Here is a 26,985-nt window from a genome sequence, read left to right on the forward strand (position 1 = left end):
GGTTTTCCAATGTGTATGTAAAAATATTGTCTGTAATTTTTTGATAAGCTGTCCAGAAAAAATAAAAATAATCAAGTTGGCAACCCTGATTGTCACGTAACACCAACAAGCAAAAACAAAACTTCTGTATTGTGCTTTTCTCATAGTCGATTCCATTCTCACGTGACATAAAGGTCCTGGCAGGATGTTCAGTTTCTGCATAGACTGAACAGTGGAGGAAATATCCAATGGCTAATCAGCATTGACGAGGAGCATGACACATTCAAGGTGTGTGTGTTGATGTAGCAGAGCTGTGTGGACATCATACTGTGTTTGGGGGGCATTGTGGAGACCATGAAAATGGTACCATACTGTGTGGCAGCACTAACTGGCTTCACTAGGAGAAATATTTCAGTGTGGGTCCATGTAGGAGGGTGAAGTTAAGGTACTGACTTAGCCTAAAATAAATATTGACATGACGCATTAAGTGTCCCTCATTCTTAGCTTTCGTAGTTGGGAGGTATATATATGCCTATGAGGCTGTTGAGTTTGGAAGGCCCACGGTTACTCTATGTATCACGGTCCATGCTCAGACTGTAAAACACGAATAGCTGAATTCGGGCTAAGGCCTCATTCACACATTCATATATTATGGTCTGAAATTACGATTTAAAGACAGACTGCGAATCCCCAACTTAGCATTCTCATATATATGTCTATGAGGCTGTAGAGTTCAGGCCATGAGTCCAATGGTCAGTCTGAAAAGTCATGGTCCGTGCTAGAACCATATGTGGATTTCATAATTCAGTCTTAAGGTATGTTCAAATTAACTTATTTTTGCCTCTGTACTGCCAGATGTGAGCCTATGTGCTGTGAAAAATATTGCAGCATGCTGTAGTCTGGTCCGATTTACAGGTCAGACTAGTGCATGTAAATAGCAGAGAGTACCTGCACCCGTCCGCTATGTGGACAAGTACAGGGAGCTGCACACAGAGACAGTCAATCTACATTTTTAAAACATTTTAAAAGTTTTACAATGGTTATACGAAATATGAATACTGCATAAAATAAATAGTAGATACACTTTCCCTCTGACCCACAATAACTAGAATAACCCTCTACCGACTAGTGATAACCATTTAATAACTAGTGATGTTATTTTTTTTAAATATGGCTTTTATAATTTCTTTGCACAGATTGTGTCTCACGACTGTTTTTTTGACCGTTTTCTCAATGTAAAAAAGGTTGGCAAAGTGCGAAAGGCAAGAAGGGTCTAAATTGAAGTATATTATTAATGACTGATTTAGACAGCTGTAAAAACAAATTAAGGTTGAGAATTCTGAAGTGGCTGCATTTCTGATAATTGTGACATTTTGAAATATATCCACTTTTTATATATTTGTGCATAACATTTAGAGAGCAGGGCAAATCCAACATCTGTATTAGGTTATTTGAACTCTTACCTGCTAATAAAACTCCTTCCTCCACATTATCATCCTCACTAAAATCTATGAAGGCCTCAATGTGAGCAAGTGCCTGGTAAGTAACAAAGTACACAGGTATTAGACCAGCAAACTGAATGTATCCACATTGCATATTAAGTTACAAGTAGAAGACTAATGACTATTGATGAGGGAATCTGTCGAAATTGTGTTGTGACATACAGGCCTACTCAGGACCCAAAGCCACAGTGAAGAGTAAAGATCGAGGAAAAGGATGTTGCACACAGTGAAGAGGTACGTAGCCTAAGCTAGCTACAGGTACTAGCTACGGTTAGTGTCAAATAGATCATCAATAACCTACCAGAAAAATAGCCTCATCCTAGCACACAAATTTACTTATGGTTCTACACGATAATAAACTGAGTAGCATGCTTAATGAATGATTAGATGCTGACTTTATCTATAAACAGTGAATCGTGTTAAAGCACTGCTATTGTAAAAAGTGGGTTGGAGGGTCCATTCTTTTACAGGGGCCCGACTATTACCCTGTGGGCCAATCCAGTCCTGTTGCAGCGGCAGGACAGGTTAACAGCGAGCTGAGTGTAGAAGGAAAAAAAAAAAAAGAAAAAAAAACTTTCACCCCTGCCAGCAATAATTTTGTTGAAGTCGCAAAAAAGCAAACAACAAAAATTGTATTCAATAGAATCCGAATTCTTTCAATTAGCCTTGTACGGATTCACTCATCTTTACAGATGATGTATAGATAACCTGTACAAAACCAGGAACTTGTTAGTTCTTTCTCTGCAGATGAAGGAGCATGTTACCAGACCTGTCTATTTTTCCATTGTAGGATAGACAGATATGGTCACACTAGATGGTGGCCCGATTCGAACGCATCGGGTATTCTAGAATATGTACAGTCATGGCCAAAAGTATTGAGAATGAGACAAATAGTAATTTTTCCAAAGTTTACTGCTTCATTTTTTGTAATGGCAATTTGCATATACTCCTGAATGTCAAAGAGTGATCAGCTTAACAGCAATTACTGTACTTGCAAAGTCAATATTTGCCCAGAAAATGAACTTTAACCCCCAAAGCACATTTCAACATCATTGCAGTCCTGCCTTAAAAGGAGCAGCTAACATCGTTTTAGTGATTGATCCATTAACACAGGTGTGGGTGTTGATGAGCACAGGGCTGGCGATCAATCAGTCATGATTAAGTTAGAATGACATCACTGGACACTTTAAAAGGAGGCTGGTTCTTGGTATCATTGTTTCTCTTCAGTTAACCATGGTTATCTCTAAAGAAACACGTGCAGCCATCATTGCACTGCACAAAAATGGCCTAACAGGGAAGAGTATCGCAGCTACAAAGATTGCACCTCAGTCAACAATCTATCGCATCATCAAGAACTTCAAGGAGAGAGCTTCCATTGTTGTCAAAAAGGCTCCAGGGCACCCAAGAAAGACCAGCAAGCGCCAGGACCGTATCTTAAAACTGTTTCAGCTGCGGGATCGGACTACCAGCAGTGCCGAGCTTGCTCAGGAATGGCAGCAGGCTGGTGTGAGTGCTTCTGCACGCACTGTGAGGCGGAGACTCTTTGAGCAAGGGCTGGTTTCAAGGAGGGCAGCAAAGAAGCCACTTCTCTCCAGAAAAAACATCAGGGACCGACTGATATTCTGCAAAAGGTACAGGGAGTGGCCTGCTGAGGACTGGGGCAAAGTCATTTTCTCTGATGAATCCCCTTTTCGATTGTTTGGGACATCTGGAAAACAGCTTATTCGCAGAAGAAGAGGTGAGCGCTACCACCAGTCTTGTCTCATGCCAACTGTAAAGCATCCTGAAACCATTCATGTGTGGGGTTGCTTCTCAGCCAAGGGAATCAGCTCAGTCACAGTCTTGCCTAAAAACACAGCCATGAATAAAGAATGGTACCAGAATGTCCTCCAAGAGTAACTTCTCCCAACCGTCCAAGAGCAGTTTGGCGCCCAACAATGCCTTTTCCAGCATGATGGAGCACCTTGCCATAAAGCAAAGTTGATAACTAAATGGCTCATGGAACAAAACATAGAGATTTTGGGTCCATGGCCTGGAAACTCCCCAGATCTTAATCCCATTGAGAACTTGTGGTCAATCATCAAGAGACTGGTGGACAAACAAAAACCAACAAATTCTGGCAAAATGCAAGCATTGATTATGCAAGAATGGACTGCTATCAGTCAGGATTTGGTCCAAAAGTTGATTGAGAGCATGCCAGGGAGAATTACAGAGGTCTTGAAGAAGAAGGGGCAACACTGCAAATATTGACTTGCTGCATTAACTCATTCTAACTGTCAATATAACCTATTGGTACTCATAATATGATTGCAATTATATTTCTGTATGTGATATAAACATCAGACAAACACTAATAAAAACCAGAGGCCAGCAGATCATGTGAAAATATAATTTTGGTGTCATTCTCAAAACTTTTGGCCATGACTGTATGCGGCCAACCGGGCGCAATCAGCAGAACGTTGTTTAAATTTGGCGCCAAAAATCGCTGATTGGTCGCAGCCAGCAACCGCGACTAATCAGCAAAACGGTGTTTAAATTTGGCGGCAATATCGGTGATTGGTCACGGTTGGCGGCCGAGACCAATCAGCGAACTGTGTTAGTGAGGACCGGAGAGCTTGTTTAAATTTGGCGGCAATCTCGCTGATTGGTCTCGGCTGGCCGGCGCCGGGACCAATGAGCAGAGCGGTGTTTAAATTTGGAGCCAAAATCGCTGATTGGTCGCGACCAATCAGCAGAGCGGTGTTTACATTTGCCGCCCATCTCGTTGATTGGTCGCGGCCGGCCACCGCAACCATCAGCGTCGTATTAGTGTGGGCCCGGGAGCGGCGCTGCTTGTGCGGCTCCGTATTAGCGAGGACCGGGGAGCAGCGCTGCCTGTGCGGCTCCTTCTGCTGCGAGAAGCCGGGAGATGAGCGGCTGCTCGCAGCAGAAGCATCCCGACCGGTTCTCCGTTCACACTTGCTGTCGGGAGATCACCGGGCCAACCCGCTGATCTTCCGATGTTAGCCGCATGGAGGTCAGCGGCGCCAGTCGGGGTAGTTGTGCTGCTAGCGCCGCTCATCTCCCCGCTGCATCGCCGCTGACCTCCGTCCGCCAGATGAGCCGCTAACGGCCGCCATCTTTTTTCAGAAATCCCGCGGCGCTGATTGGCCGCTGCCAGACCAATGAGCGACGCGGGATTTCCAGGACAGACAGACAGACGGGATAAGACGATTATATATATAGATGCTTTCCTATCAGCAGCCATTTTGTGGACAGAAAAGCAGTGCAGTCTGTGACGAAAGCTGCAGTAACATATACAGGACGATGAAAAATTAAATGAAATGAAATCCTATAATAATGATACAAAAGATAAAGTGAATAACCCATTTAAGTAAAAAAATATTTGTAAAATACCTAGAAATAGTGTGCAATTAAAGGGATTCTCCAAGAATGTGATAAACATGGTGCCTGGGCATAATTCCAGCTGTGGTAGTACTAGTCAGGACAGAGTAAATAACCAGAGGTTGAGACTGCCGTCATAAGGACACATACCTCTGTCATTCGAGGTGCAGCGCTGACATGAGACAGTATAAATCTTTTCACTGACTGAGCACAACGGGACCTCTTCCGACTTACGTTGCTCAACAGATTGGGTATATGTGCTCAGTCAGTGAAAAGATTTATTCCGTCTCATGTCAGTGCTGCTCCTCGACTAAGGTATGTGTTCTTATGACGGCAGCTCTTCTGGTAGTTGATATATCTCGAGCTATATTTCTTCAGAGTACAGCGGTCCTGACATGTGATTAGGAAAGCTGCAGTTTCAATTCTCATATGAAGCCTTTTAATAAACTGACAAAATCAAAAATAAAGTGCATGAGAAATGATCAGAACAATAATATAGAAACAACTATCATGTTGATATAAGCATTGCTTTAGAAAAATACAGCATTTAAAGAAAACAAAAACTAAAATATTTATTAATATGTTCAACTTCGACTGACTAGTGTAGTCAGACCAGGGGATAACAGGGACATAAGTCCCCCAATAATGGTGATGGGTAGGGAATATTATCACTTGAACTTAAAGGCCCAAAGCCTTAAGAAAGATTCTGATGATAAAATTTGCCCAATTTGGTTTTGATTTCCAACAGTAGCAATGTTATCATAGAGACCTTGGGTTAGCTATATGAAAGATCTGTAAAAGAAAAACTATCTTTGTTGCTCACAGCAACCAATCACAGCCCAGCTTTCATTTCTTAGCGTGGTTTTGAAAACTCAAAGCTGTTCCGTGACTGGTTGCCATAGACAGTTTTCTTTTACACTATTTTTAGATCTACTCCATTGTGAGAGTTAAAATCACCAAACAACTTTTACATTGATATGTATAACTGCCAGTATTCAAACCAGGGAAAATGTAGATATTGGGGCATATTTATCAGCTAAATGCGTTTGAATTCTGGTGTGAAATTAGTGCAAAAAAAAATGGCTTTCATGTCTTGCGTTAAATTTTAAACACTTTTTAAGACTTGTCCGACAAAGGGAATGGCTTTATTGCAAAGGAGATGGTTTAATGTGAGAAACACTGCGCTAAAAGCTAATAGGCAGTGTAAACTTAGTCTAGTCTTAAAATACGCCATATGGATAAATTGGGTGCATTCTTAGACTGTCTAGTAGTGATGGTGTGAATCGATTCACAGGACCCAGTATTCTGTATCCATTGGACAGGAGCTCCAAGAACCGCCTCAAATCTGCCAGCATCGGCAGCCCTTATTTTGATCAGACGACCTGGGGCAACGTCACGTGTTATGCTGCAACAATGATCTCGTGTCAGGCTGGCTAATCAAGAGAGAAGCTGGGGATGCTGGGAGGTTGGAGGCAGTTCTCAGGGCTCCTGACCAAAGGCCACAGATTACAGACATGGCCACTGGACCAGGTCTTACAAATCGATTCTCATCATCTCTACTGTCCAGTCTAAGCTTGCACTGTCTAAGAATTAGACTGTAATGAAAAATCTCAGAAGAAGTTTTAACCTTCCTTGCACTGTGATGTCAAGTGCCCTAAAGGTTGTCCCTTTATGTGCAGCTCCTGGGCTCTCTACATGGAACACTCCCAAACACTTCGACTCTGAGTGATGGCCCTGGCATGCAACCAAACGTCCGCTAAAGTCGTCATTTAAAGCAAAACTAGAAAAAGGTAAAAAAAAAAAAGCAATGTACAACAAATCTAAAAATATAAGGTTAATCACACATGTTAATAATGATCTGGTTAAAAATTATATGAAATATAAAAATTATACAACATAGAATCATCATATTATGAAATTATAATTCCTTAAATATTATGATGACACATTTTATCATAGGTTATGCATTCATCTAACCCTGATTAGCTGTTGGCTCCATCTCTGGTATAGTTGTCCAAGCTCCCCAGACATCTGACGCAAGGCCTGCCTTCTCTGAACCTCAGTCTCTGCATGAATAAGATCCCCAAGTCCTTCAACTTCTGTCAGATCCAGTTTTCCATTCTGGAAAGCCCTTTTGGTGAATTCACCTGGCTCTGCTGGACGGAACATTTGCAATAATCCTGAGAGAGAAAAAAAGAGAAAGAGAGAGAAAGAGAGAGAAAAAGAGAGAGAGAGAAAAAGAAAGAAAAAAAGAGAAAGAGAGAAAGAGAGAAAGAGAGAAAGAGAGAAAGAGAGAAAGAGAGAAAGAGAGAAAGAGAGAAAGAGAGAAAGAGAGAAAGAGAGAAAGAGAGAAAGAGAGAAAGAGAGAAAGAGAGAAAGAGAGAAAGAGAGAAAGAGAGAAAGAGAGAAAGAGAGAAAGAGAAAAAGAGAAAAAGAGAGAAAGAGAGAAAGAGAGAAAGAAAGAGAGAAAGAGAAAAAGAGAAAAAGAGAAAAAGAGAAAAAGAGAAAAAGAGAAAAAGAGAGAGAAAGAGAGAAAGAGAAAGAGAAAGAGAAAGAGAAAGAGAGAGAGAGAGTCTGATTATCATCCAGAAAAGAGGGAAGAATTTTTTTCTCACTTGTCACCTATGTGCGGTGCGTATACAATCCATTTACAGGACCCATTTATAGTTTTCTGCGTTACAGAACTGCAATGCAGCCATAAAAATCGAATGCTATAATGTGGCTCAGTATGGCATCCGATTTTTTTTCTCACACCCATTTATTTATTTTACCCACTTACAGTTCGGTCCATATATATTTGGACAGAGACAACATTTTTCTAATTTTGGTTCTAGACATTACCACAATGAATTTTAAACAAAACAATTCAGATGCAGTTGAAGATCAGACTTTCAGCTTTCATTTGAGGGTATCCACATTAAGATTTGATGAAGGGTTTAGGAGTACGAACCCTAATAGACAATGCTTAATACCAGCAGGTGTGATGAGAATGCCTTACAGCCTTAGCATAGTCAGCCTGCCACCATTCTGTTCTAAGGCTGTGTGCCCACTATGCGTTTTTAAGCGTTTCTGCAGCGGCAATTCCGCTGCAGAAAAGCTTAAAAAACGCTTGGTAGAAGGTCTGCTATGTTCCCCAATGATAATCCTGCTGTGCACATGCTGAGGAAATTTCCGCTGCGGATTATCATTGCGGAAAAATCCGCAGCACTACCAATTATTTTGCATAATCGCAGCGTTTTTGTGGCCATTGACTTGCATTGAATCGCTTAATATCCACATGACTACATGTGCACATGCGGATATTAAGCGATTGAATGTGCGGATGGTACCCGGGTCTGGAGAAGAGGAGACTCTCCTCCTGACCCGGGTATCATAGTACCTGTAAAAAAAAAAAAAAAGAATTCAAATAAAAAATATACATTATACTTACCTTCTGATGGCCCCCGGTGTCCTTATCCGATGCGTCCTGGCTCCCCGTTGTCTCGCAGTGGTCTAAAAGGACCTTCCATGTCATTTAGTCATGTGGCGGGTCACGCGACTGCTGACTTCGGGGAGACTGGACGCATCGGATAAAGACACCGGGGGCCATCAGAAGGTAAGTATAATATTTATTTTTTACCATTCTTTCGGTCACAGTATATAAATCCATGCCGGTTGCATGGATTTATATAGTGTGACCAAGTTGTCAAGCACTTTCCAAGTGATGCTAAAATCGCCTGGAAAGCGCTTGACAACCCGCATGCGGAAATGAAAGTGAAGAACGCTTCACATCCGCATGTCCCTGGCAGGAAAAATGCATGTACAATCCGCATGTACAATCCGCATGTACAATCCACATGTACAATCCGCATGTACAATCCGCATGTACAATCCGCATGTACAATCCGCATGTACAATCCGCATGTACAATCCGCATGTACAATCCACATGTACAATCCACATGTGTTTTTTCTGCCAGGGAGATGCAGAAACGCTCAGGAAAAATCCGGAGCATTTCCGCATCGTGGGCACATGGCCTAAAGGTAACATTTCTAAACCGTACCTAAAGCCTGAAGTACACCACTGACCACTGCTGGCCCCCCATGCACATGGTATTCACAGCAGTCTTCTCCTGTGAAGCTATGAGGACCTGAAACAAGAAATCAGTAAGTTGGTCAGAGAATTTACCATTTTATTGTCCTGTAAAGATTGGAAAGTTTTTAAGAAAAAAATACAAAAAGAATCAGAATGTGCTAGCATTGCTTACATAAGTAATTATCAGATATAATGAACTCCCCGGAGTACTAGGCGAAGGGGACACATGACTGTAGGAAGGGGGGACCCTGAAATCCTGGAGATTTTATTATCTACAGTATATTTATATTGGGTGTATTAGGCTGGGTGTCTCCCCTTTTACAAACAGCAGTCCAGTTTGTGCCTGGTTTTGTATTACTCTTGGGAGGAAAGAGTTAATGAAAAATATACTTTCCTGTCTCATGGTCTCTTCCTTTTTCTCCTACCAGAAGATATGGCAGAAACAGGTCTACAGCCTCAGGAAGTATAATACAGGGTTTATTACCTCACAGAACTGGGCAATTTCACTTCATCTACCTGAAATATAGAGGAATGTTTTACCTCAGACATTGTGTGTTCCTCCACCATTCACTTCTGTATTAGTGCACTGTAGGTTTACCTCAGATACCATGTGCTCTTCCATTTTCTACCTCATAGAACAGCCTCCCACACTGCCCCTGTATGCATACTGCAGGCATGGCTGACATCTCATATAGTGATGGTATTATACCCCACATGCGATGTCTGCAGCTTCTCATAGTCCTGGTGTGATGGTGATTGTGGGGAGTGTGTGACAGGAGGAGCAGAACAAGGGCATGTGATTTTACTGGGCTTAAGATGGAGTAGCAGGGAGGACACGTATTACAGACACTGGTGGGAGAGGAGCAGCCTGGGGTAGGGGCAGGTCACATAGATGATGGGCCAGTATGGAGAATATACTGGTCTCATTATTCCTCATGTCTAGTCTCCCTCCATGTATATAGCCTACATGCTGTATACTGATCTATGATCTTTCTGGTATCAGATACCATGTGATCAGTGCTTGAATACGGATGCTGCTGTGTGCAGGGTATTAGTCCCCCTCCATGTATATAGCCTACACGCTGTATACTGATCTATGATCTTTCTGGTATCAGATACCATGTGATCAGTGCTTGAATACGGATGCTGCTGTGTGAAGGGTATTAGTCCCCCTCCATGTATATAGCCTACATGCTGTATACTGATCTATGATCTTTCTGGTATCAGATACCATGTGATCAGTGCTTGAATACGGATGCTGCTGTGTGCAGGGTATTAGTCCCCCTCCATGTATATAGCCTACACGCTGTATACTAATCTATGATCTTTCTGGTATCAGATACCATGTGATCAGTGCTTGAATACGGATGCTGCTGTGTGCAGGGTATTAGTCCCCCTCCATGTATATAGCCTACACGCTGTATACTAATCTATGATCTTTCTGGTATCAGATACCATGTGATCAGTGCTTGATTACGGATGCTGCTGTGTGCAGGGTATTAGTCCCCCTCCATGTATATAGCCTACACGCTGTATACTAATCTATGATCTTTCTGGTATCAGATACCATGTGATCAGTGCTTGAATACGGATGCTGCTGTGTGCAGGGTATTAGTCCCCCTCCATGTATATAGCCTACACGCTGCATACCGATCTATGATCTTTCTGGTATCAGATACCATGTGATCAGTGCTTGAATACGGATGCTGCTGTGTGCAGGGTATTAGTCCCCCTCCATGTATATAGCCTACATGCTGTATACTAATCTATGATCTTTCTGGTATCAGATACCATGTGATCAGTGCTTGAATACGGATGCTGCTGTGTGCAGGGTATTAGTCCCCCTCCATGTATATAGCCTACACGCTGTATACTGATCTATGATCTTTCTGGTATCAGATACCATGTGATCAGTGCTTGAATACGGATGCTGCTGTGTGAAGGGTATTAGTCCCCCTCCATGTATATAGCCTACATGCTGTATACTAATCTATGATCTTTCTGGTATCAGATACCATGTGATCAGTGCTTGAATACGGATGCTGCTGTGTGCAGGGTATTAGTCTCCCTCCATGTATATAGCCTACACGCTGTATACTGATCTATGATCTTTCTGGTATCAGATACCATGTGATCAGTGCTTGAATACGGATGCTGCTGTGTGCAGGGTATTAGTCCCCCTCCATGTATATAGCCTACATGCTGTATACTGATCTATGATCTTTCTGGTATCAGATACCATGTGATCAGTGCTTGAATACGGATGCTGCTGTGTGCAGGGTATTAGTCCCCCTCCATGTATATAGCCTACACGCTGTATACTAATCTATGATCTTTCTGGTATCAGATACCATGTGATCAGTGCTTGATTACGGATGCTGCTGTGTGCAGGGTATTAGTCCCCCTCCATGTATATAGCCTACACGCTGTATACTGATCTATGATCTTTCTGGTATCAGATACCATGTGATCAGTGCTTGAATACGGATGCTGCTGTGTGCAGGGTATTAGTCCCCCTCCATGTATATAGCCTACATGCTGTATACTGATCTATGATCTTTCTGGTATCAGATACCATGTGATCAGTGCTTGAATACGGATGCTGCTGTGTGCAGGGTATTAGTCCCCCTCCATGTATATAGCCTACATGCTGTATACTGATCTATGATCTTTCTGGTATCAGATACCATGTGATCAGTGCTTGAATACAGATGCTGCAGTGTGCAGGGTATTAGTCCCCCTCCATGTATATAGCCTACACGCTGTATACTAATCTATGATCTTTCTGGTATCAGATACCATGTGATCAGTGCTTGAATACGGATGCTGCTGTGTGCAGGGTATTAGTCCCCCTCCATGTATATAGCCTACACGCTGTATACTAATCTATGATCTTTCTGGTATCAGATACCATGTGATCAGTGCTTGAATACGGATGCTGCTGTGTGCAGGGTATTAGTCCCCCTCCATGTATATAGCCTACACGCTGTATACTAATCTATGATCTTTCTGGTATCAGATACCATGTGATCAGTGCTTGATTACGGATGCTGCTGTGTGCAGGGTATTAGTCCCCCTCCATGTATATAGCCTACACGCTGTATACTGATCTATGATCTTTCTGGTATCAGATACCATGTGATCAGTGCTTGAATACGGATGCTGCTGTGTGCAGGGTATTAGTCCCCCTCCATGTATATAGCCTACATGCTGTATACTAATCTATGATCTTTCTGGTATCAGATACCATGTGATCAGTGCTTGAATACGGATGCTGCTGTGTGCAGGGTATTAGTCCCCCTCCATGTATATAGCCTACATGCTGTATACTGATCTATGATCTTTCTGGTATCAGATACCATGTGATCAGTGCTTGAATACGGATGCTGCTGTGTGCAGGGTATTAGTCCCCCTCCATGTATATAGCCTACATGCTGTATACTGATCTATGATCTTTCTGGTATCAGATACCATGTGATCAGTGCTTGAATACAGATGCTGCTGTGTGCAGGGTATTAGTCCCCCTCCATGTATATAGCCTACACGCTGTATACTAATCTATGATCTTTCTGGTATCAGATACCATGTGATCAGTGCTTGAATACGGATGCTGCTGTGTGCAGGGTATTAGTCCCCCTCCATGTATATAGCCTACACGCTGTATACTAATCTATGATCTTTCTGGTATCAGATACCATGTGATCAGTGCTTGATTACGGATGCTGCTGTGTGCAGGGTATTAGTCCCCCTCCATGTATATAGCCTACATGCTGTATACTGATCTATGATCTTTCTGGTATCAGATACCATGTGATCAGTGCTTGAATACGGATGCTGCTGTGTGCAGGGTATTAGTCCCCCTCCATGTATATAGCCTACATGCTGTATACTAATCTATGATCTTTCTGGTATCAGATACCATGTGATCAGTGCTTGAATACGGATGCTGCTGTGTGCAGGGTATTAGTCCCCCTCCATGTATATAGCCTACACGCTGTATACTGATCTATGATCTTTCTGGTATCAGATACCATGTGATCAGTGCTTGAATACGGATGCTGCTGTGTGCAGGGTATTAGTCCCCCTCCATGTATATAGCCTACACGCTGTATACTGATCTATGATCTTTCTGGTATCAGATACCATGTGATCAGTGCTTGAATACGGATGCTGCTGTGTGCAGGGTATTAGTCTCCCTCCATGTATATAGCCTACACGCTGTATACTGATCTATGATCTTTCTGGTATCAGATACCATGTGATCAGTGCTTGAATACGGATGCTGCAGTGTGCAGGGTATTAGTCCCCCTCCATGTATATAGCCTACATGCTGTATACTGATCTATGATCTTTCTGGTATCAGATACCATGTGATCAGTGCTTGAATACGGATGCTGCTGTGTGCAGGGTATTAGTCCCCCTCCATGTATATAGCCTACACGCTGTATACTAATCTATGATCTTTCTGGTATCAGATACCATGTGATCAGTGCTTGAATACGGATGCTGCTGTGTGCAGGGTATTAGTCCCCCTCCATGTATATAGCCTACACGCTGTATACTAATCTATGATCTTTCTGGTATCAGATACCATGTGATCAGTGCTTGAATACGGATGCTGCTGTGTGAAGGGTATTAGTCCCCCTCCATGTATATAGCCTACACGCTGTATACTAATCTATGATCTTTCTGGTATCAGATACCATGTGATCAGTGCTTGAATACGGATGCTGCTGTGTGCAGGGTATTAGTCCCCCTCCATGTATATAGCCTACATGCTGTATACTGATCTATGATCTTTCTGGTATCAGATACCATGTGATCAGTGCTTGAATACGGATGCTGCTGTGTGCAGGGTATTAGTCCCCCTCCATGTATATAGCCTACATGCTGTATACTGATCTATGATCTTTCTGGTATCAGATACCATGTGATCAGTGCTTGAATACGGATGCTGCTGTGTGCAGGGTATTAGTCCCCCTCCATGTATATAGCCTACATGCTGTATACTAATCTATGATCTTTCTGGTATCAGATACCATGTGATCAGTGCTTGAATACGGATGCTGCTGTGTGCAGGGTATTAGTCCCCCTCCATGTATATAGCCTACATGCTGTATACTGATCTATGATCTTTCTGGTATCAGATACCATGTGATCAGTGCTTGAATACAGATGCTGCTGTGTGCAGGGTATTAGTCCCCCTCCATGTATATAGCCTACACGCTGTATACTAATCTATGATCTTTCTGGTATCAGATACCATGTGATCAGTGCTTGAATACGGATGCTGCTGTGTGCAGGGTATTAGTCCCCCTCCATGTATATAGCCTACACGCTGTATACTAATCTATGATCTTTCTGGTATCAGATACCATGTGATCAGTGCTTGAATACGGATGCTGCTGTGTGCAGGGTATTAGTCCCCCTCCATGTATATAGCCTACACGCTGTATACTAATCTATGATCTTTCTGGTATCAGATACCATGTGATCAGTGCTTGAATACGGATGCTGCTGTGTGCAGGGTATTAGTCCCCCTCCATGTATATAGCCTACACGCTGTATACTAATCTATGATCTTTCTGGTATCAGATACCATGTGATCAGTGCTTGATTAGGGATGCTGCTGTGTGCAGGGTATTAGTCCCCCTCCATGTATATAGCCTACATGCTGTATACTGATCTATGATCTTTCTGGTATCAGATACCATGTGATCAGTGCTTGAATACGGATGCTGCTGTGTGCAGGGTATTAGTCCCCCTCCATGTATATAGCCTACATGCTGTATACTAATCTATGATCTTTCTGGTATCAGATACCATGTGATCAGTGCTTGAATACGGATGCTGCTGTGTGCAGGGTATTAGTCCCCCTCCATGTATATAGCCTACATGCTGTATACTGATCTATGATCTTTCTGGCATCAGATACCATGTGATCAGTGCTTGAATACGGATGCTGCTGTGTGCAGGGTATTAGTCCCCCTCCATGTATATAGCCTACATGCTGTATACTGATCTATGATCTTTCTGGTATCAGATACCATGTGATCAGTGCTTGAATACGGGTGCTGCTGTGTGCAGGGTATTAGTCCCCCTCCATGTATATAGCCTACATGCTGTATACTGATCTATGATCTTTCTGGTATCAGATACCATGTGATCAGTGCTTGAATACGGATGCTGCTGTGTGCAGGGTATTAGTCCCCCTCCATGTATATAGCCTACATGCTGTATACTGATCTATGATCTTTCTGGTATCAGATACCATGTGATCAGTGCTTGAATATGGATGCTGCTGTGTGCAGGGTATTAGTCCCCCTCCATGTATATAGCCTACATGCTGTATACTAATCTATGATCTTTCTGGTATCAGATACCATGTGATCAGTGCTTGAATACGGATGCTGCTGTGTGCAGGGTATTAGTCCCCCTCCATGTATATAGCCTACACGCTGTATACTGATCTATGATCTTTCTGGTATCAGATACCATGTGATCAGTGCTTGAATACAGATGCTGCTGTGTGCAGGGTATTAGTCCCCCTCCATGTATATAGCCTACACGCTGTATACTAATCTATGATCTTTCTGGTATCAGATACCATGTGATCAGTGCTTGAATACGGATGCTGCTGTGTGCAGGGTATTAGTCCCCCTCCATGTATATAGCCTACACGCTGTATACTAATCTATGATCTTTCTGGTATCAGATACCATGTGATCAGTGCTTGAATACGGATGCTGCTGTGTGCAGGGTATTAGTCCCCCTCCATGTATATAGCCTACACGCTGTATACTAATCTATGATCTTTCTGGTATCAGATACCATGTGATCAGTGCTTGAATACGGATGCTGCTGTGTGCAGGGTATTAGTCCCCCTCCATGTATATAGCCTACATGCTGTATACTGATCTATGATCTTTCTGGTATCAGATACCATGTGATCAGTGCTTGAATACGGATGCTGCTGTGTGCAGGGTATTAGTCCCCCTCCATGTATATAGCCTACATGCTGTATACTAATCTATGATCTTTCTGGTATCAGATACCATGTGATCAGTGCTTGAATACGGATGCTGCTGTGTGCAGGGTATTAGTCCCCCTCCATGTATATAGCCTACATGCTGTATACTAATCTATGATCTTTCTGGTATCAGATACCATGTGATCAGTGCTTGAATACAGATGCTGCTGTGTGCAGGGTATTAGTCCCCCTCCATGTATATAGCCTACATGCTGTATACTGATCTATGATCTTTCTGGTATCAGATACCATGTGATCAGTGCTTGAATACGGATGCTGCTGTGTGAAGGGTATTAGTCCCCCTCCATGTATATAGCCTACACGCTGTATACTAATCTATGATCTTTCTGGTATCAGATACCATGTGATCAGTGCTTGAATACGGATGCTGCTGTGTGCAGGGTATTAGTCCCCCTCCATGTATATAGCCTACACGCTGTATACTAATCTATGATCTTTCTGGTATCAGATACCATGTGATCAGTGCTTGAATACGGATGCTGCTGTGTGCAGGGTATTAGTCCCCCTCCATGTATATAGCCTACACACTGTATACTGATCTATGATCTTTCTGGTATCAGATACCATGTGATCAGTGCTTGAATACGGATGCTGCTGTGTGCAGGGTATTAGTCCCCCTCCATGTATATAGCCTACACGCTGTATACTAATCTATGATCTTTCTGGTATCAGATACCATGTGATCAGTGCTTGAATACGGATGCTGCTGTGTGCAGGGTATTAGTCCCCCTCCATGTATATAGCCTACATGCTGTATACTGATCTATGATCTTTCTGGCATCAGATACCATGTGATCAGTGCTTGAATACGGATGCTGCTGTGTGAAGGGTATTAGTCCCCCTCCATGTATATAGCCTACACGCTGTATACTAATCTATGATCTTTCTGGTATCAGATACCATGTGATCAGTGCTTGAATACGGATGCTGCTGTGTGCAGGGTATTAGTCCCCCTCCATGTATATAGCCTACATGCTGTATACTGATCTATGATCTTTCTGGTATCAGATACCATGTGATCAGTGCTTGAATACGGATGCTGCTGTGTGCAGGGTATTAGTCCCCCTCCATGTATATAGCCTACATGCTGTATACTGATCTATGATCTTTCTGGTATCAGATACCATGTGATCAGTGCTTGAATACGGATGCTGCTGTGTGCAGGGTATTAGTCCCCCTCCATGTATATAGCCTACACGCTGTATACTAATCTATGATCTTTCTGGTATCAGATACCATGTGATCAGTGCTTGAATACGGATGCTGCTGTGTGCAGGGTATTAGTCCCCCTCCATGTATATAGCCTACATGCTGTATACTGATCTATGATCGTTCTGGTATCAGATACCATGTGATCAGTGCTTGAATACAGATGCTGCTGTGTGCAGGGTATTAGTCCCCCTCCATGTATATAGCCTACACGCTGTATACTAATCTATGATCTTTCTGGTATCAGATACCATGTGATCAGTGCTTGAATACGGATGCTGCTGTGTGCAGGGTATTAGTCCCCCTCCATGTATATAGCCTACACGCTGTATACTAATCTATGATCTTTCTGGTATCAGATACCATGTGATCAGTGCTTGAATACGGATGCTGCTGTGTGCAGGGTATTAGTCCCCCTCCATGTATATAGCCTACACGCTGTATACTAATCTATGATCTTTCTGGTATCAGATACCATGTGATCAGTGCTTGATTACGGATGCTGCTGTGTGCAGGGTATTAGTCCCCCTCCATGTATATAGCCTACATGCTGTATACTGATCTATGATCTTTCTGGTATCAGATACCATGTGATCAGTGCTTGAATACGGATGCTGCTGTGTGCAGGGTATTAGTCCCCCTCCATGTATATAGCCTACATGCTGTATACTGATCTATGATCTTTCTGGTATCAGATACCATGTGATCAGTGCTTGAATACGGATGCTGCTGTGTGCAGGGTATTAGTCCCCCTCCATGTATATAGCCTACATGCTGTATACTGATCTATGATCTTTCTGGTATCAGATACCATGTGATCAGTGCTTGAATACGGATGCTGCTGTGTGCAGGGTATTAGTCCCCCTCCATGTATATAGCCTACATGCTGTATACTGATCTATGATCTTTCTGGCATCAGATACCATGTGATCAGTGCTTGAATACGGATGCTGCTGTGTGCAGGGTATTAGTCCCCCTCCATGTATATAGCCTACATGCTGTATACTGATCTATGATCTTTCTGGTATCAGATACCATGTGATCAGTGCTTGAATACGGGTGCTGCTGTGTGCAGGGTATTAGTCCCCCTCCATGTATATAGCCTACATGCTGTATACTGATCTATGATCTTTCTGGTATCAGATACCATGTGATCAGTGCTTGAATACGGATGCTGCTGTGTGCAGGGTATTAGTCCCCCTCCATGTATATAGCCTACATGCTGTATACTGATCTATGATCTTTCTGGTATCAGATACCATGTGATCAGTGCTTGAATACGGATGCTGCTGTGTGCAGGGTATTAGTCCCCCTCCATGTATATAGCCTACATGCTGTATACTGATCTATGATCTTTCTGGCATCAGATACCATGTGATCAGTGCTTGAATACGGATGCTGCTGTGTGCAGGGTATTAGTCCCCCTCCATGTATATAGCCTACATGCTGTATACTGATCTATGATCTTTCTGGCATCAGATACCATGTGATCAGTGCTTGAATACGGATGCTGCTGTGTGCAGGGTATTAGTCCCCCTCCATGTATATAGCCTACATGCTGTATACTGATCTATGATCTTTCTGGTATCAGATACCATGTGATCAGTGCTTGAATACGGATGCTGCTGTGTGCAGGGTATTAGTCCCCCTCCATGTATATAGCCTACATGCTGTATACTGATCTATGATCTTTCTGGTATCAGATACCATGTGATCAGTGCTTGAATACGGATGCTGCTGTGTGCAGGGTATTAGTCCCCCTCCATGTATATAGCCTACATGCTGTATACTGATCTATGATCTTTCTGGTTTCAGATACCATGTGATCAGTGCTTGAATACGGATGCTGCATGTGGAGACTAGTTATCTGTATTAGATTATATGGAGCTTCAGTCTGATTATTACCCAAGCATGCTGAAGCTTTTAGAAGCTGGTAATTTCAGAGACCCCTTAGTGTCCAGTCACATATACAGTATAAATGTATACATACAGTATATGATCCGGCATGCCGTCCCTAGTTTGCCCGAACAATCCCACAAACAAGATTACAAATGCGATGAGGATTTTTAATATAACCATATTCACAAAGCTGACATTTTGGTTGTTCAGTGTTCTGTATTTATTAACCATGTATATATGAGACTAGATGGTGGCCCGATTCTAACGAATCGGGTATTCTAGAATATGTATGCGTCCGACCGGGCGCGACTAATCAGCGAAGCAGTGTTTAAATGGGTTGTGCACTACTTTAAAATAACCCCCCAATGTATCCCCCCGGGGCCCCTAATGAATTTTGGAGGACCGGGGAGCGAGGCCGCCGGTCGGGGTACTTCTGCTGCGAGCAGCCGGGAGATCACCGGCTAGCACAGGGTGAGCGTGTGAGGGAGATGACCGGCTAGCACAGGGTGAGCGTGTGAGGGAGATGACCGGCTAGCACAGGGTGAGCGTGTGAGGGAGATGACCGGCTAGCACAGGGTGAGCGTGTGAGGGTGAGCGTGGGAGCGTGAGAAAGTGAGCGTCTGAGAGGGTGAGCGTCCGAGGGTGAGCGTGAGCGTGTGAGCGTGAGAGAGTGAGCGTCCGAGGGTGAGGCGTCCGAGGGTGAGGCGTCCGAGGGTGAGGCGTCCGAGGGTGAGGCGTCCGAGGGTGAGGCGTCCGAGGGTGAGGCGTCCGAGGGTGAGCGAGTGAGTGTCCCAGAGTGAGCGTCCGAGGGTGAGCGTCCGAGGGAGAGCGTCCGAGGGAGAGCGTCCGAGGGAGAGCGTCCGAGGGTGAGCGGGTGAGGGTGAGCGTGTAAGGGTGAGCCGCTAACAGCCGCCATCTTGTTCTGAAATCCCGCGTCGCTGATTGGCCGCGGCCTGACCAATCAGCGACGTGGGATTTCCTGGACAGACAGACAGACAGACAGACACACAGACGGGATAAGACAATTACTGTATACATATTAGATTGTTCATGTATTATGTGTACTGGAGGGACTTGGCTCCGGTTTATTGCTGAGAGCTGTTGTAGCTGTAGTACTTGCGCCACCTGCCTTGTATGTAGATATCTTTTGATTATGTACCAGGGTCTCCTATGTGCAACCGCTCATTTATCAGATTTAGCAACACAAGATCTGTGTAGTATACGTATTACTATGTAGTGAGTAGCCGGGAGCATTATTACTAGGCTGGATCCTGACTCAGACAAGGTACTGCAGCAGCCCCCATCACTGACTATTACGGCCTATGCTATCAGTAGGGTCACAGTTGGTGATTAAAGGGAACCTGTCACCAATTTTGTCACATAGCAGCTTAAACTATTCCCTTATTTAGCGTATGAACTGCTTTCCCCAAATTCATATATAACCCTCTGACTCTCCCCTTTATGGCCCCGAAAAACCTTTTTTAATTTCTCCAGCGATGTATTCTAATCGGGTCCGTCCAGTCCGATGGGCGTGGCTTCGGACTCTACACCCCTTCCTCCCCGGCTGCTGCTCACCGTCCTTGACATCTTCAGCGTCATCCTCATCACCGTAAGAGATCTTGCGCCTGCGCACTGTGCGTTGCCCAGTTTGCAGTTGGGCAAAGCATGCTACACAGGCGCGGGTAAAGCTGAAAAACAAATGTGCATGCGCACTTCTGTTTTTTTCAGTTTTGCCCGCACAGTATGCAAAATCTCTCACGGCGATGAGGATGACGCAGGAAACATCGAGGACGGCGAGCAGCAGCCGTGGGGGGTGGAGGGTGGAGAGTCCAAAGCCACGCCCATCGGGTCGGTCGGACCCAATTAGTATACAGCGCGTGAGAAATTAAAAAGGGTTTTTCAGGGCCATACAAGGGGAGTCAGGGGGTTATATATGGATTTGGGGAAAGCAGCGCAGACGGTAAATAAGGGGATAGTTTAAGCCGCCATGTGACAAAATTGGTGACAGGTTCCCTTTAAGCTCTATAGGTGCAAATTGTGTGTTTGGCTGAAAAAGCTACTAGATGCTCCCATGTAGGACAGGTCTCCCTACAGTCAGTGTTGATCATTCATAGCAGCTCCCTGTGTATTACCCACCATTTGTGTTATTATGGGTTGACCCTGGTTTTGGCTCCTATAACCTTTCAGCCCCCGATCTATAGATAATATGATTTTGCACTTAGTTACATTCGGTTGGTTTACTGATGGCATATATGTTTATTTATTATAATGGTAAAATTCCAGACGGCTAGTATTAGTGACCTTGAATTTATTGAGCAGTCTGAATTGTTGGTGCCTGTCTGTGGTGTTTTTCTTCATATCAAGAGCTTCTGGTAAGATTTATTATACATTGTGTTCCAAATTATTATGCAAATAATATTTTCTCAGATTTTCCCAAATTACCTATATGAATTGCAGTCATTGTAATTTTCCAGTCAAATAACTATTAGAGTACAATTGAAAGGTTTTTGTACAGACTGCCTATGATAACAGTATATTTTTAAAAAAATAAAAAACTCAAACTGCACTCAAAATGCATGTTCCAAATTATTATGCACAGCAGAGTTTTCAACCTTTTCATTTTAATAAAGAACAAAAAAATGGTCATTTTTGAAATTATAAGCTTTAGCAGGTTATTACAAACTGAAATCAAACAGTTTTCAACTCAAAACTTTATTCTAGGTGATGTTACATTTGCACATAGGACCCCTTGTTCGAAAGGAGCTTCTGAACTCTCTCGTCCATTGAATTGGTCAGGTTTTGGATGGTTTCTGCTTTAATTGTTTTGCATGAGGACAGAATACCCTCCCAGAGCTGTTGCTTAGATGTGAACTGCCTCCCGCCATCAGAGACACTCCTTTTGATGATGCTCCAGAGGTTCTCAATGGGATTGAGGTCAGGGGAGCATGGGTGCCACACCATAAGTTTGTCCCCTTTTATGCCCATAGCAGCCAGAGATGCAGATGTGTTATGTGCAGCATGAGATGGGGCATTATCATGCATGAAATGATCTCGATGGTCCAGATGGATGGAGTGGAGGATGGCTGGTTGATGGACACCCCATGCAAACACGGCTACGGCGCTAACAAGGAGGAGGTGGAGTAATGTTTTGGGCTGGAATCATGGGGAGAGAGATTGTCGGCCCTTTTAGGATCCCTGAAGGGGTAAAGATGAACTCCATAATCTATGTTGAGTTTCTCAAACAGCACTTCCTTCCATGGTTCAAGAAGAACCACCATGCATTCCGCAGCAAGATCATTTTGATGAATGATAATGCCCCATCTCATGCTGCACATAACACATCTGCATCTCTGGCTGCTATGGGCATAAAAGGGGACAAACTTATGGTGTGGCACCCATGCTCCCCTGACCTCAACCTCATTGAGAACCTCTGGAGCATCATCAAAAGGAGTGTCTCTGATGGCGGGAGGCAGTTCACATCTAAGCAACAGCTCTGGGAGGGTATTCTGTCCTCATGCAAAACAATTAAAGCAGAAACCATCCAAAACCTGACAAATTCAATGGACGAGAGAGTTCAGAAGCTCCTTTCGAACAAGGGGTCCTATGTGCAAATGTAACATCACCTAGAATAAAGTTTTGAGTTGAAAACTGTTTGATTTCAGTGTGTAATAACCTGCTAATGCTTATAATTTCAAAAATGACCATTTTTTTGTTCTTTATTAAAATGAAAAGGTTGAAAACTCTGCTGTGCATAATAATTTGGAACATGCATTTTGAGTGCAGTTTGAGTTTTTTATTTTTTTAAAAATATACTGTTATCATAGGCAGTTTGTACAAAAACCTTTCAATTGTATTCTAATAGTTATTTGACTGGAAAATTACAATGACTGCAATTCATATAGGTAATTTGGGAAAATCTGAGAAAATATTATTTGCATAATAATTTGGAACACAGTGCATGTCCACTACATTTTATGGCACCGTTTCGGGGACATGATCCAATGTGTCTGAGGGATACAGGTGCATCCCCCTACAGCAGAGACATGTTGCAGGATGGCTAGGGTGCAGCTCCACATTTTTTTGTGAATTCAAGGACTTAGTTGCCATGTTCCTAATAATACACTCAGCATGTGATTTATTTATTTTCAGGGCTACAGGAACATGCAGTTAGTGCAGCAATATGATGCTCAGAGGCCAGGTAAATATGGGCCCCAGAGCTGGAATTGGTGATGCTTCTACCATCATCTCTGTGTTTGTCATTCGCAGGCGCTGCCCATTTTCACAGTTTACCTGCAGAACGTACAGATGGTGGAGAGGTTATTCAGCTTTCTACTGGTATCCACACCTGATTGGGAGCAGATTTCAGGTGCTCTGGTATCGGCAATAGCCATACTAAAGCTAAAAGAAATTGTGACAGATTTTGCAATTTGGGAGCACAACTTTATGAAAAAAAAAACAGTATATTAACATAATCATTAACACAGCTTATCATGCATGAGCTTCTCTAGGGGAGAAACCAGGGACGAGGCCTTCACTAAAATAGTTTATTGATATAGAGCTTTACTTACTTATATTTCAAGTAAATTTGCTTAATAGATTCTGGCTACAATTTTTAATGATACATTGTAGGTGGCCACTTTTAAAGGCTGCAATACCCAGATACCCAGTTGTGAAAATAGCTAGGTTGGTTTGCAACTAGTGGTTTGTTGAATCTACAAGCGATTATTAAACAAAACAAAAAAATTGGTTTAGTTTGTTTTTCTTTTTTAGATTTCCTAATCAAGCATGCATGCTGTGGCGGGTTCTTGGCAACAAAAAGGGGTTCAATTACATACAGTTATGGCCGAAAGTGTTGGCACCCTTGAAATTGTTCCAGAAAATTAATTATTTCTCCCAGAATATTATTGCAATTACACATCTCTTGTTATACACGTTTATTTCCTTTGTGTGTATTGGGACAATACAAAAAAACATAGGAAAAAAAGGCAAAATGGAAATACGGTAACTTCACAAAAAAATAAATAAAATGGGCCAGACAAAATTACAGGCACCTTTCCAATAATGTGGCTAAACAACTTGTTTCAAGCATGTGATGCTCTTTAAACATACCTATGGCAAGTAACAGGTGTGGGCAATATGAAAATCACACCCAACTTCAGATAAAAAAAAGAGAGAAGTTGACTCAATCTTTGCATTGTGAGTCTGTGTGAGCCACACTAAGCATTTAGAACAGAAAGAGGAGAAGAGAACTGTCTGAGGACTTGAACCAAAATTGTTGAAAAATATCAACAATCTCAAGGTTACAAGTCCATCTTCAGATATCTTGATCTTCCTTTGCGCATGGTGCGCAACATAATCAAGAAGTTTACAACCCATTTGACTGTAGCTAATTTCTGTGGACGTGGATGGCAGAGAAAAATTGGTGAAAGGTTGCAATGCAGGATAGTCCAGATGGTGGATAAGCAGCCCCAATTAAGTTCCAAAGAAATTCAAGCAGTCCAGCAGGCTAAGGGTGCATCAGTGTCAGCACAAACTATCCATCGACATTTGGCAGGAGACCCAAGAAGACCCTACTGCTGACACAGAGACATAGAAAATCTAGACTGCAGTTTGCCAAAATGTACGTGAATAAGCCAAAATTCTTCTGGGAAAGTGTCTTGTGGACAGATGAGACCAAGATTGAGCTTTTCGGTAAAACACATTATTCTACTGTTTACCGAAAACAAAATGAGGCCTACAATGAAAAGAACACAGTACCTACAGTCAAATATAGTGGAGGTTCAAAGATGTTTTGATGTTGTTTTGCTGCCTCTGGCACTAGGTGCCTTGACTGTGTGCAAGGCATCATGAAACCTGATGATTATCAAAGGATTTTGGGTCACAAAGTTGTGCCCAGTGTCAGAAAGCTGGGTTTGCGTCTTAGGTCATGAGTCTTCCAGCAGGACAATGACCCCAAACAAACGTCAAGAAGCACCCAGAAATAGATGGAAACAAAGTGCTGGAGAGTTCTGAAATGGCCAGCAATGAGTCCGGCTTTCTGTTGGCAGAAGGCCTTCAAATATGAAAGACCTGGAGCAGTTTGCAAAAGAAGAGTGGTCCAAAATTAAAGTTGAGAGGTGTAAGAAGCTTGTGGATTGTCATAGGAAGCAATTGATTGCAGTTATTTATTCCAAAGGGTGTGCAACCAAATATTAAGTTGAGGGTGCCAACAATTTTGTCCGGCCCATTTTTGAGGTTTCATGTGAAATTATGTCCAATTTGCCTTTCTTTCTCTGTTTTTTTGTGTTCCAATACACACAAAAGGAAATAAACATGTGTATAACAAAACATGTGTAATTGCAATAATATTCTGGGAGAAATGCTTCATTTTCTGGAAAAATTTCAAGGGTGCCAACACTTTCACCCATGACTGTAATTGTTTCAGTCTTACCAGACTGGATGGTTGATCAACCAATAGTTATCTTTTCTAAGACTCTGGGGAGTGATGGCTGATGCTTTTGCAGGAGCCATTATACACCACTGTAGATGGTTGGAAGTTTTAGAGGCTAGTAGTGGAGGCTAACGCTGCACTTATTTGTGTACATGGGCATATGCGTGGAGACGTACAGTACAGACCAAAAGTTTGGACACACCTCATTTAATGATTTTTCTGTATTTTCATGACTATGAAAATTGTACATTCACACTGAAGGCATCAAAACTATGAATTAACACATGTGGAATTATATATTTAACAAAAAAGTGTGAAACAACTGAAAATATGTCTTATATTCTAGGTTCTTCAAAGTAGCCACCTTTTGCTTTGATGACTGCTTTGCACACTCTTGGCATTCTCTTGATGAGCTTCAAGAGGTAGTCACTGGAAATGGTTTTCACTTCACAGGTGTGCCCTCTCAGGTTTAATAAGTGGGATTTCTTGCCTTATAAATGGGGTTGGGACCATCAGTTGTGTTGTGCAGAAGTCAGGTGGATACACAGCTGATAGTCCTACTGAATAGACTGTTAGAATTTGTATTATGGCAAGAAAAAAGCAGCTAAGTAAAGAAAAACGAGTGGCCATCATTACTTTAAGAAATGAAGGTCAGTCAGTGCGAAAAATTGGGCAAACTTTGAAAGTGTCCCCAAGTGCAGTTGCAAAAACCATCAAGCGCTACAAAGAAACTGGCTCACATGAGGACCACACCAGGAAAGGAAGACCAAGAGTCACCTCTGCTTAAGTTCTGAGGATAAGCTTATCCGAGTCACCAGCCTCAGAAATCGCAGGTTAACAGCAGCTCAGATTAGAGACCAGGTCAATGCCACACAGAGTTCTAGCAGCAGACACATCTCTTCAACAACTGTTAAGAGGAGACTTTGTGCAGCAGGCCTTCATGGTGAAATAGCTGCTAGGAAACCACTGCTAAGGACAGGCAACAAGCAGAAGAGACTTGTTTGGGCTAAAGAACACAAGGAATGGACATTAGACCAGTGGAAATCTGTGTTTTGGTCTGATGAGTCCAAATTTGAGATCTTTGGTTCCAACCACCGTGTCTTTGTGCGACGCAGAAAAGGTGAACGGATGGACTCTACATGCCTGGTTCCCACCGTGAAGCATGGAGGAGGGGGTGTGATGGTGTGGGGGTGCTTTGCTGGTGACACTGTTGGGGATTTATTCAAAATTGAAGGCATACTGAACCAGCATGGCTACAACAGCATCTTGCAGCGGCATGCTATTCCATCCGGTTTGCATTTAGTTGGACCATCATTTATTTTTCAACAGGACAATGACCCCAAACACACCTCCAGGCTGTGTAAGAGCTATTTGACCAAGAAGGAGAGTGATGGGGTGCTACGCCAGATGACCTGGCCTTCACAGTCACCAGACCTGAACCCAATCGAGATGGTTTG

The 26,985-nt window shown here is 42.9% G+C and overlaps 1 protein-coding gene across 2 annotated transcripts in view; it reads right to left on the reverse strand.

The window, feature by feature from the left end:
• The window catches only part of GTPBP3 (GTP binding protein 3, mitochondrial), an 85,640-nt gene that overhangs the window by 20,505 nt on the left and 38,150 nt on the right, over positions 1 to 26,985 (reverse strand). For both annotated transcript variants that reach the window (XM_073661063.1, XM_073661062.1), the window contains 3 exons: positions 8,908 to 8,994; positions 6,843 to 7,045; positions 1,443 to 1,515 (listed from right to left, as the gene is read on the reverse strand). In XM_073661063.1, the coding sequence (XP_073517164.1) occupies positions 1,443 to 1,515; positions 6,843 to 7,045; positions 8,908 to 8,994 (363 nt within the window). The remainder of the gene's footprint in view (positions 1 to 1,442; positions 1,516 to 6,842; positions 7,046 to 8,907; positions 8,995 to 26,985) is intronic.

The sequence above is a fragment of the Phyllobates terribilis genome, unplaced genomic scaffold (genome assembly GCF_046119375.1).
Source record: "Phyllobates terribilis strain yellow unplaced genomic scaffold, ASM4611937v1 Scaffold_1__5_contigs__length_1240528914, whole genome shotgun sequence".
Taxonomy (NCBI): Eukaryota; Metazoa; Chordata; class Amphibia; order Anura; family Dendrobatidae; genus Phyllobates; species Phyllobates terribilis.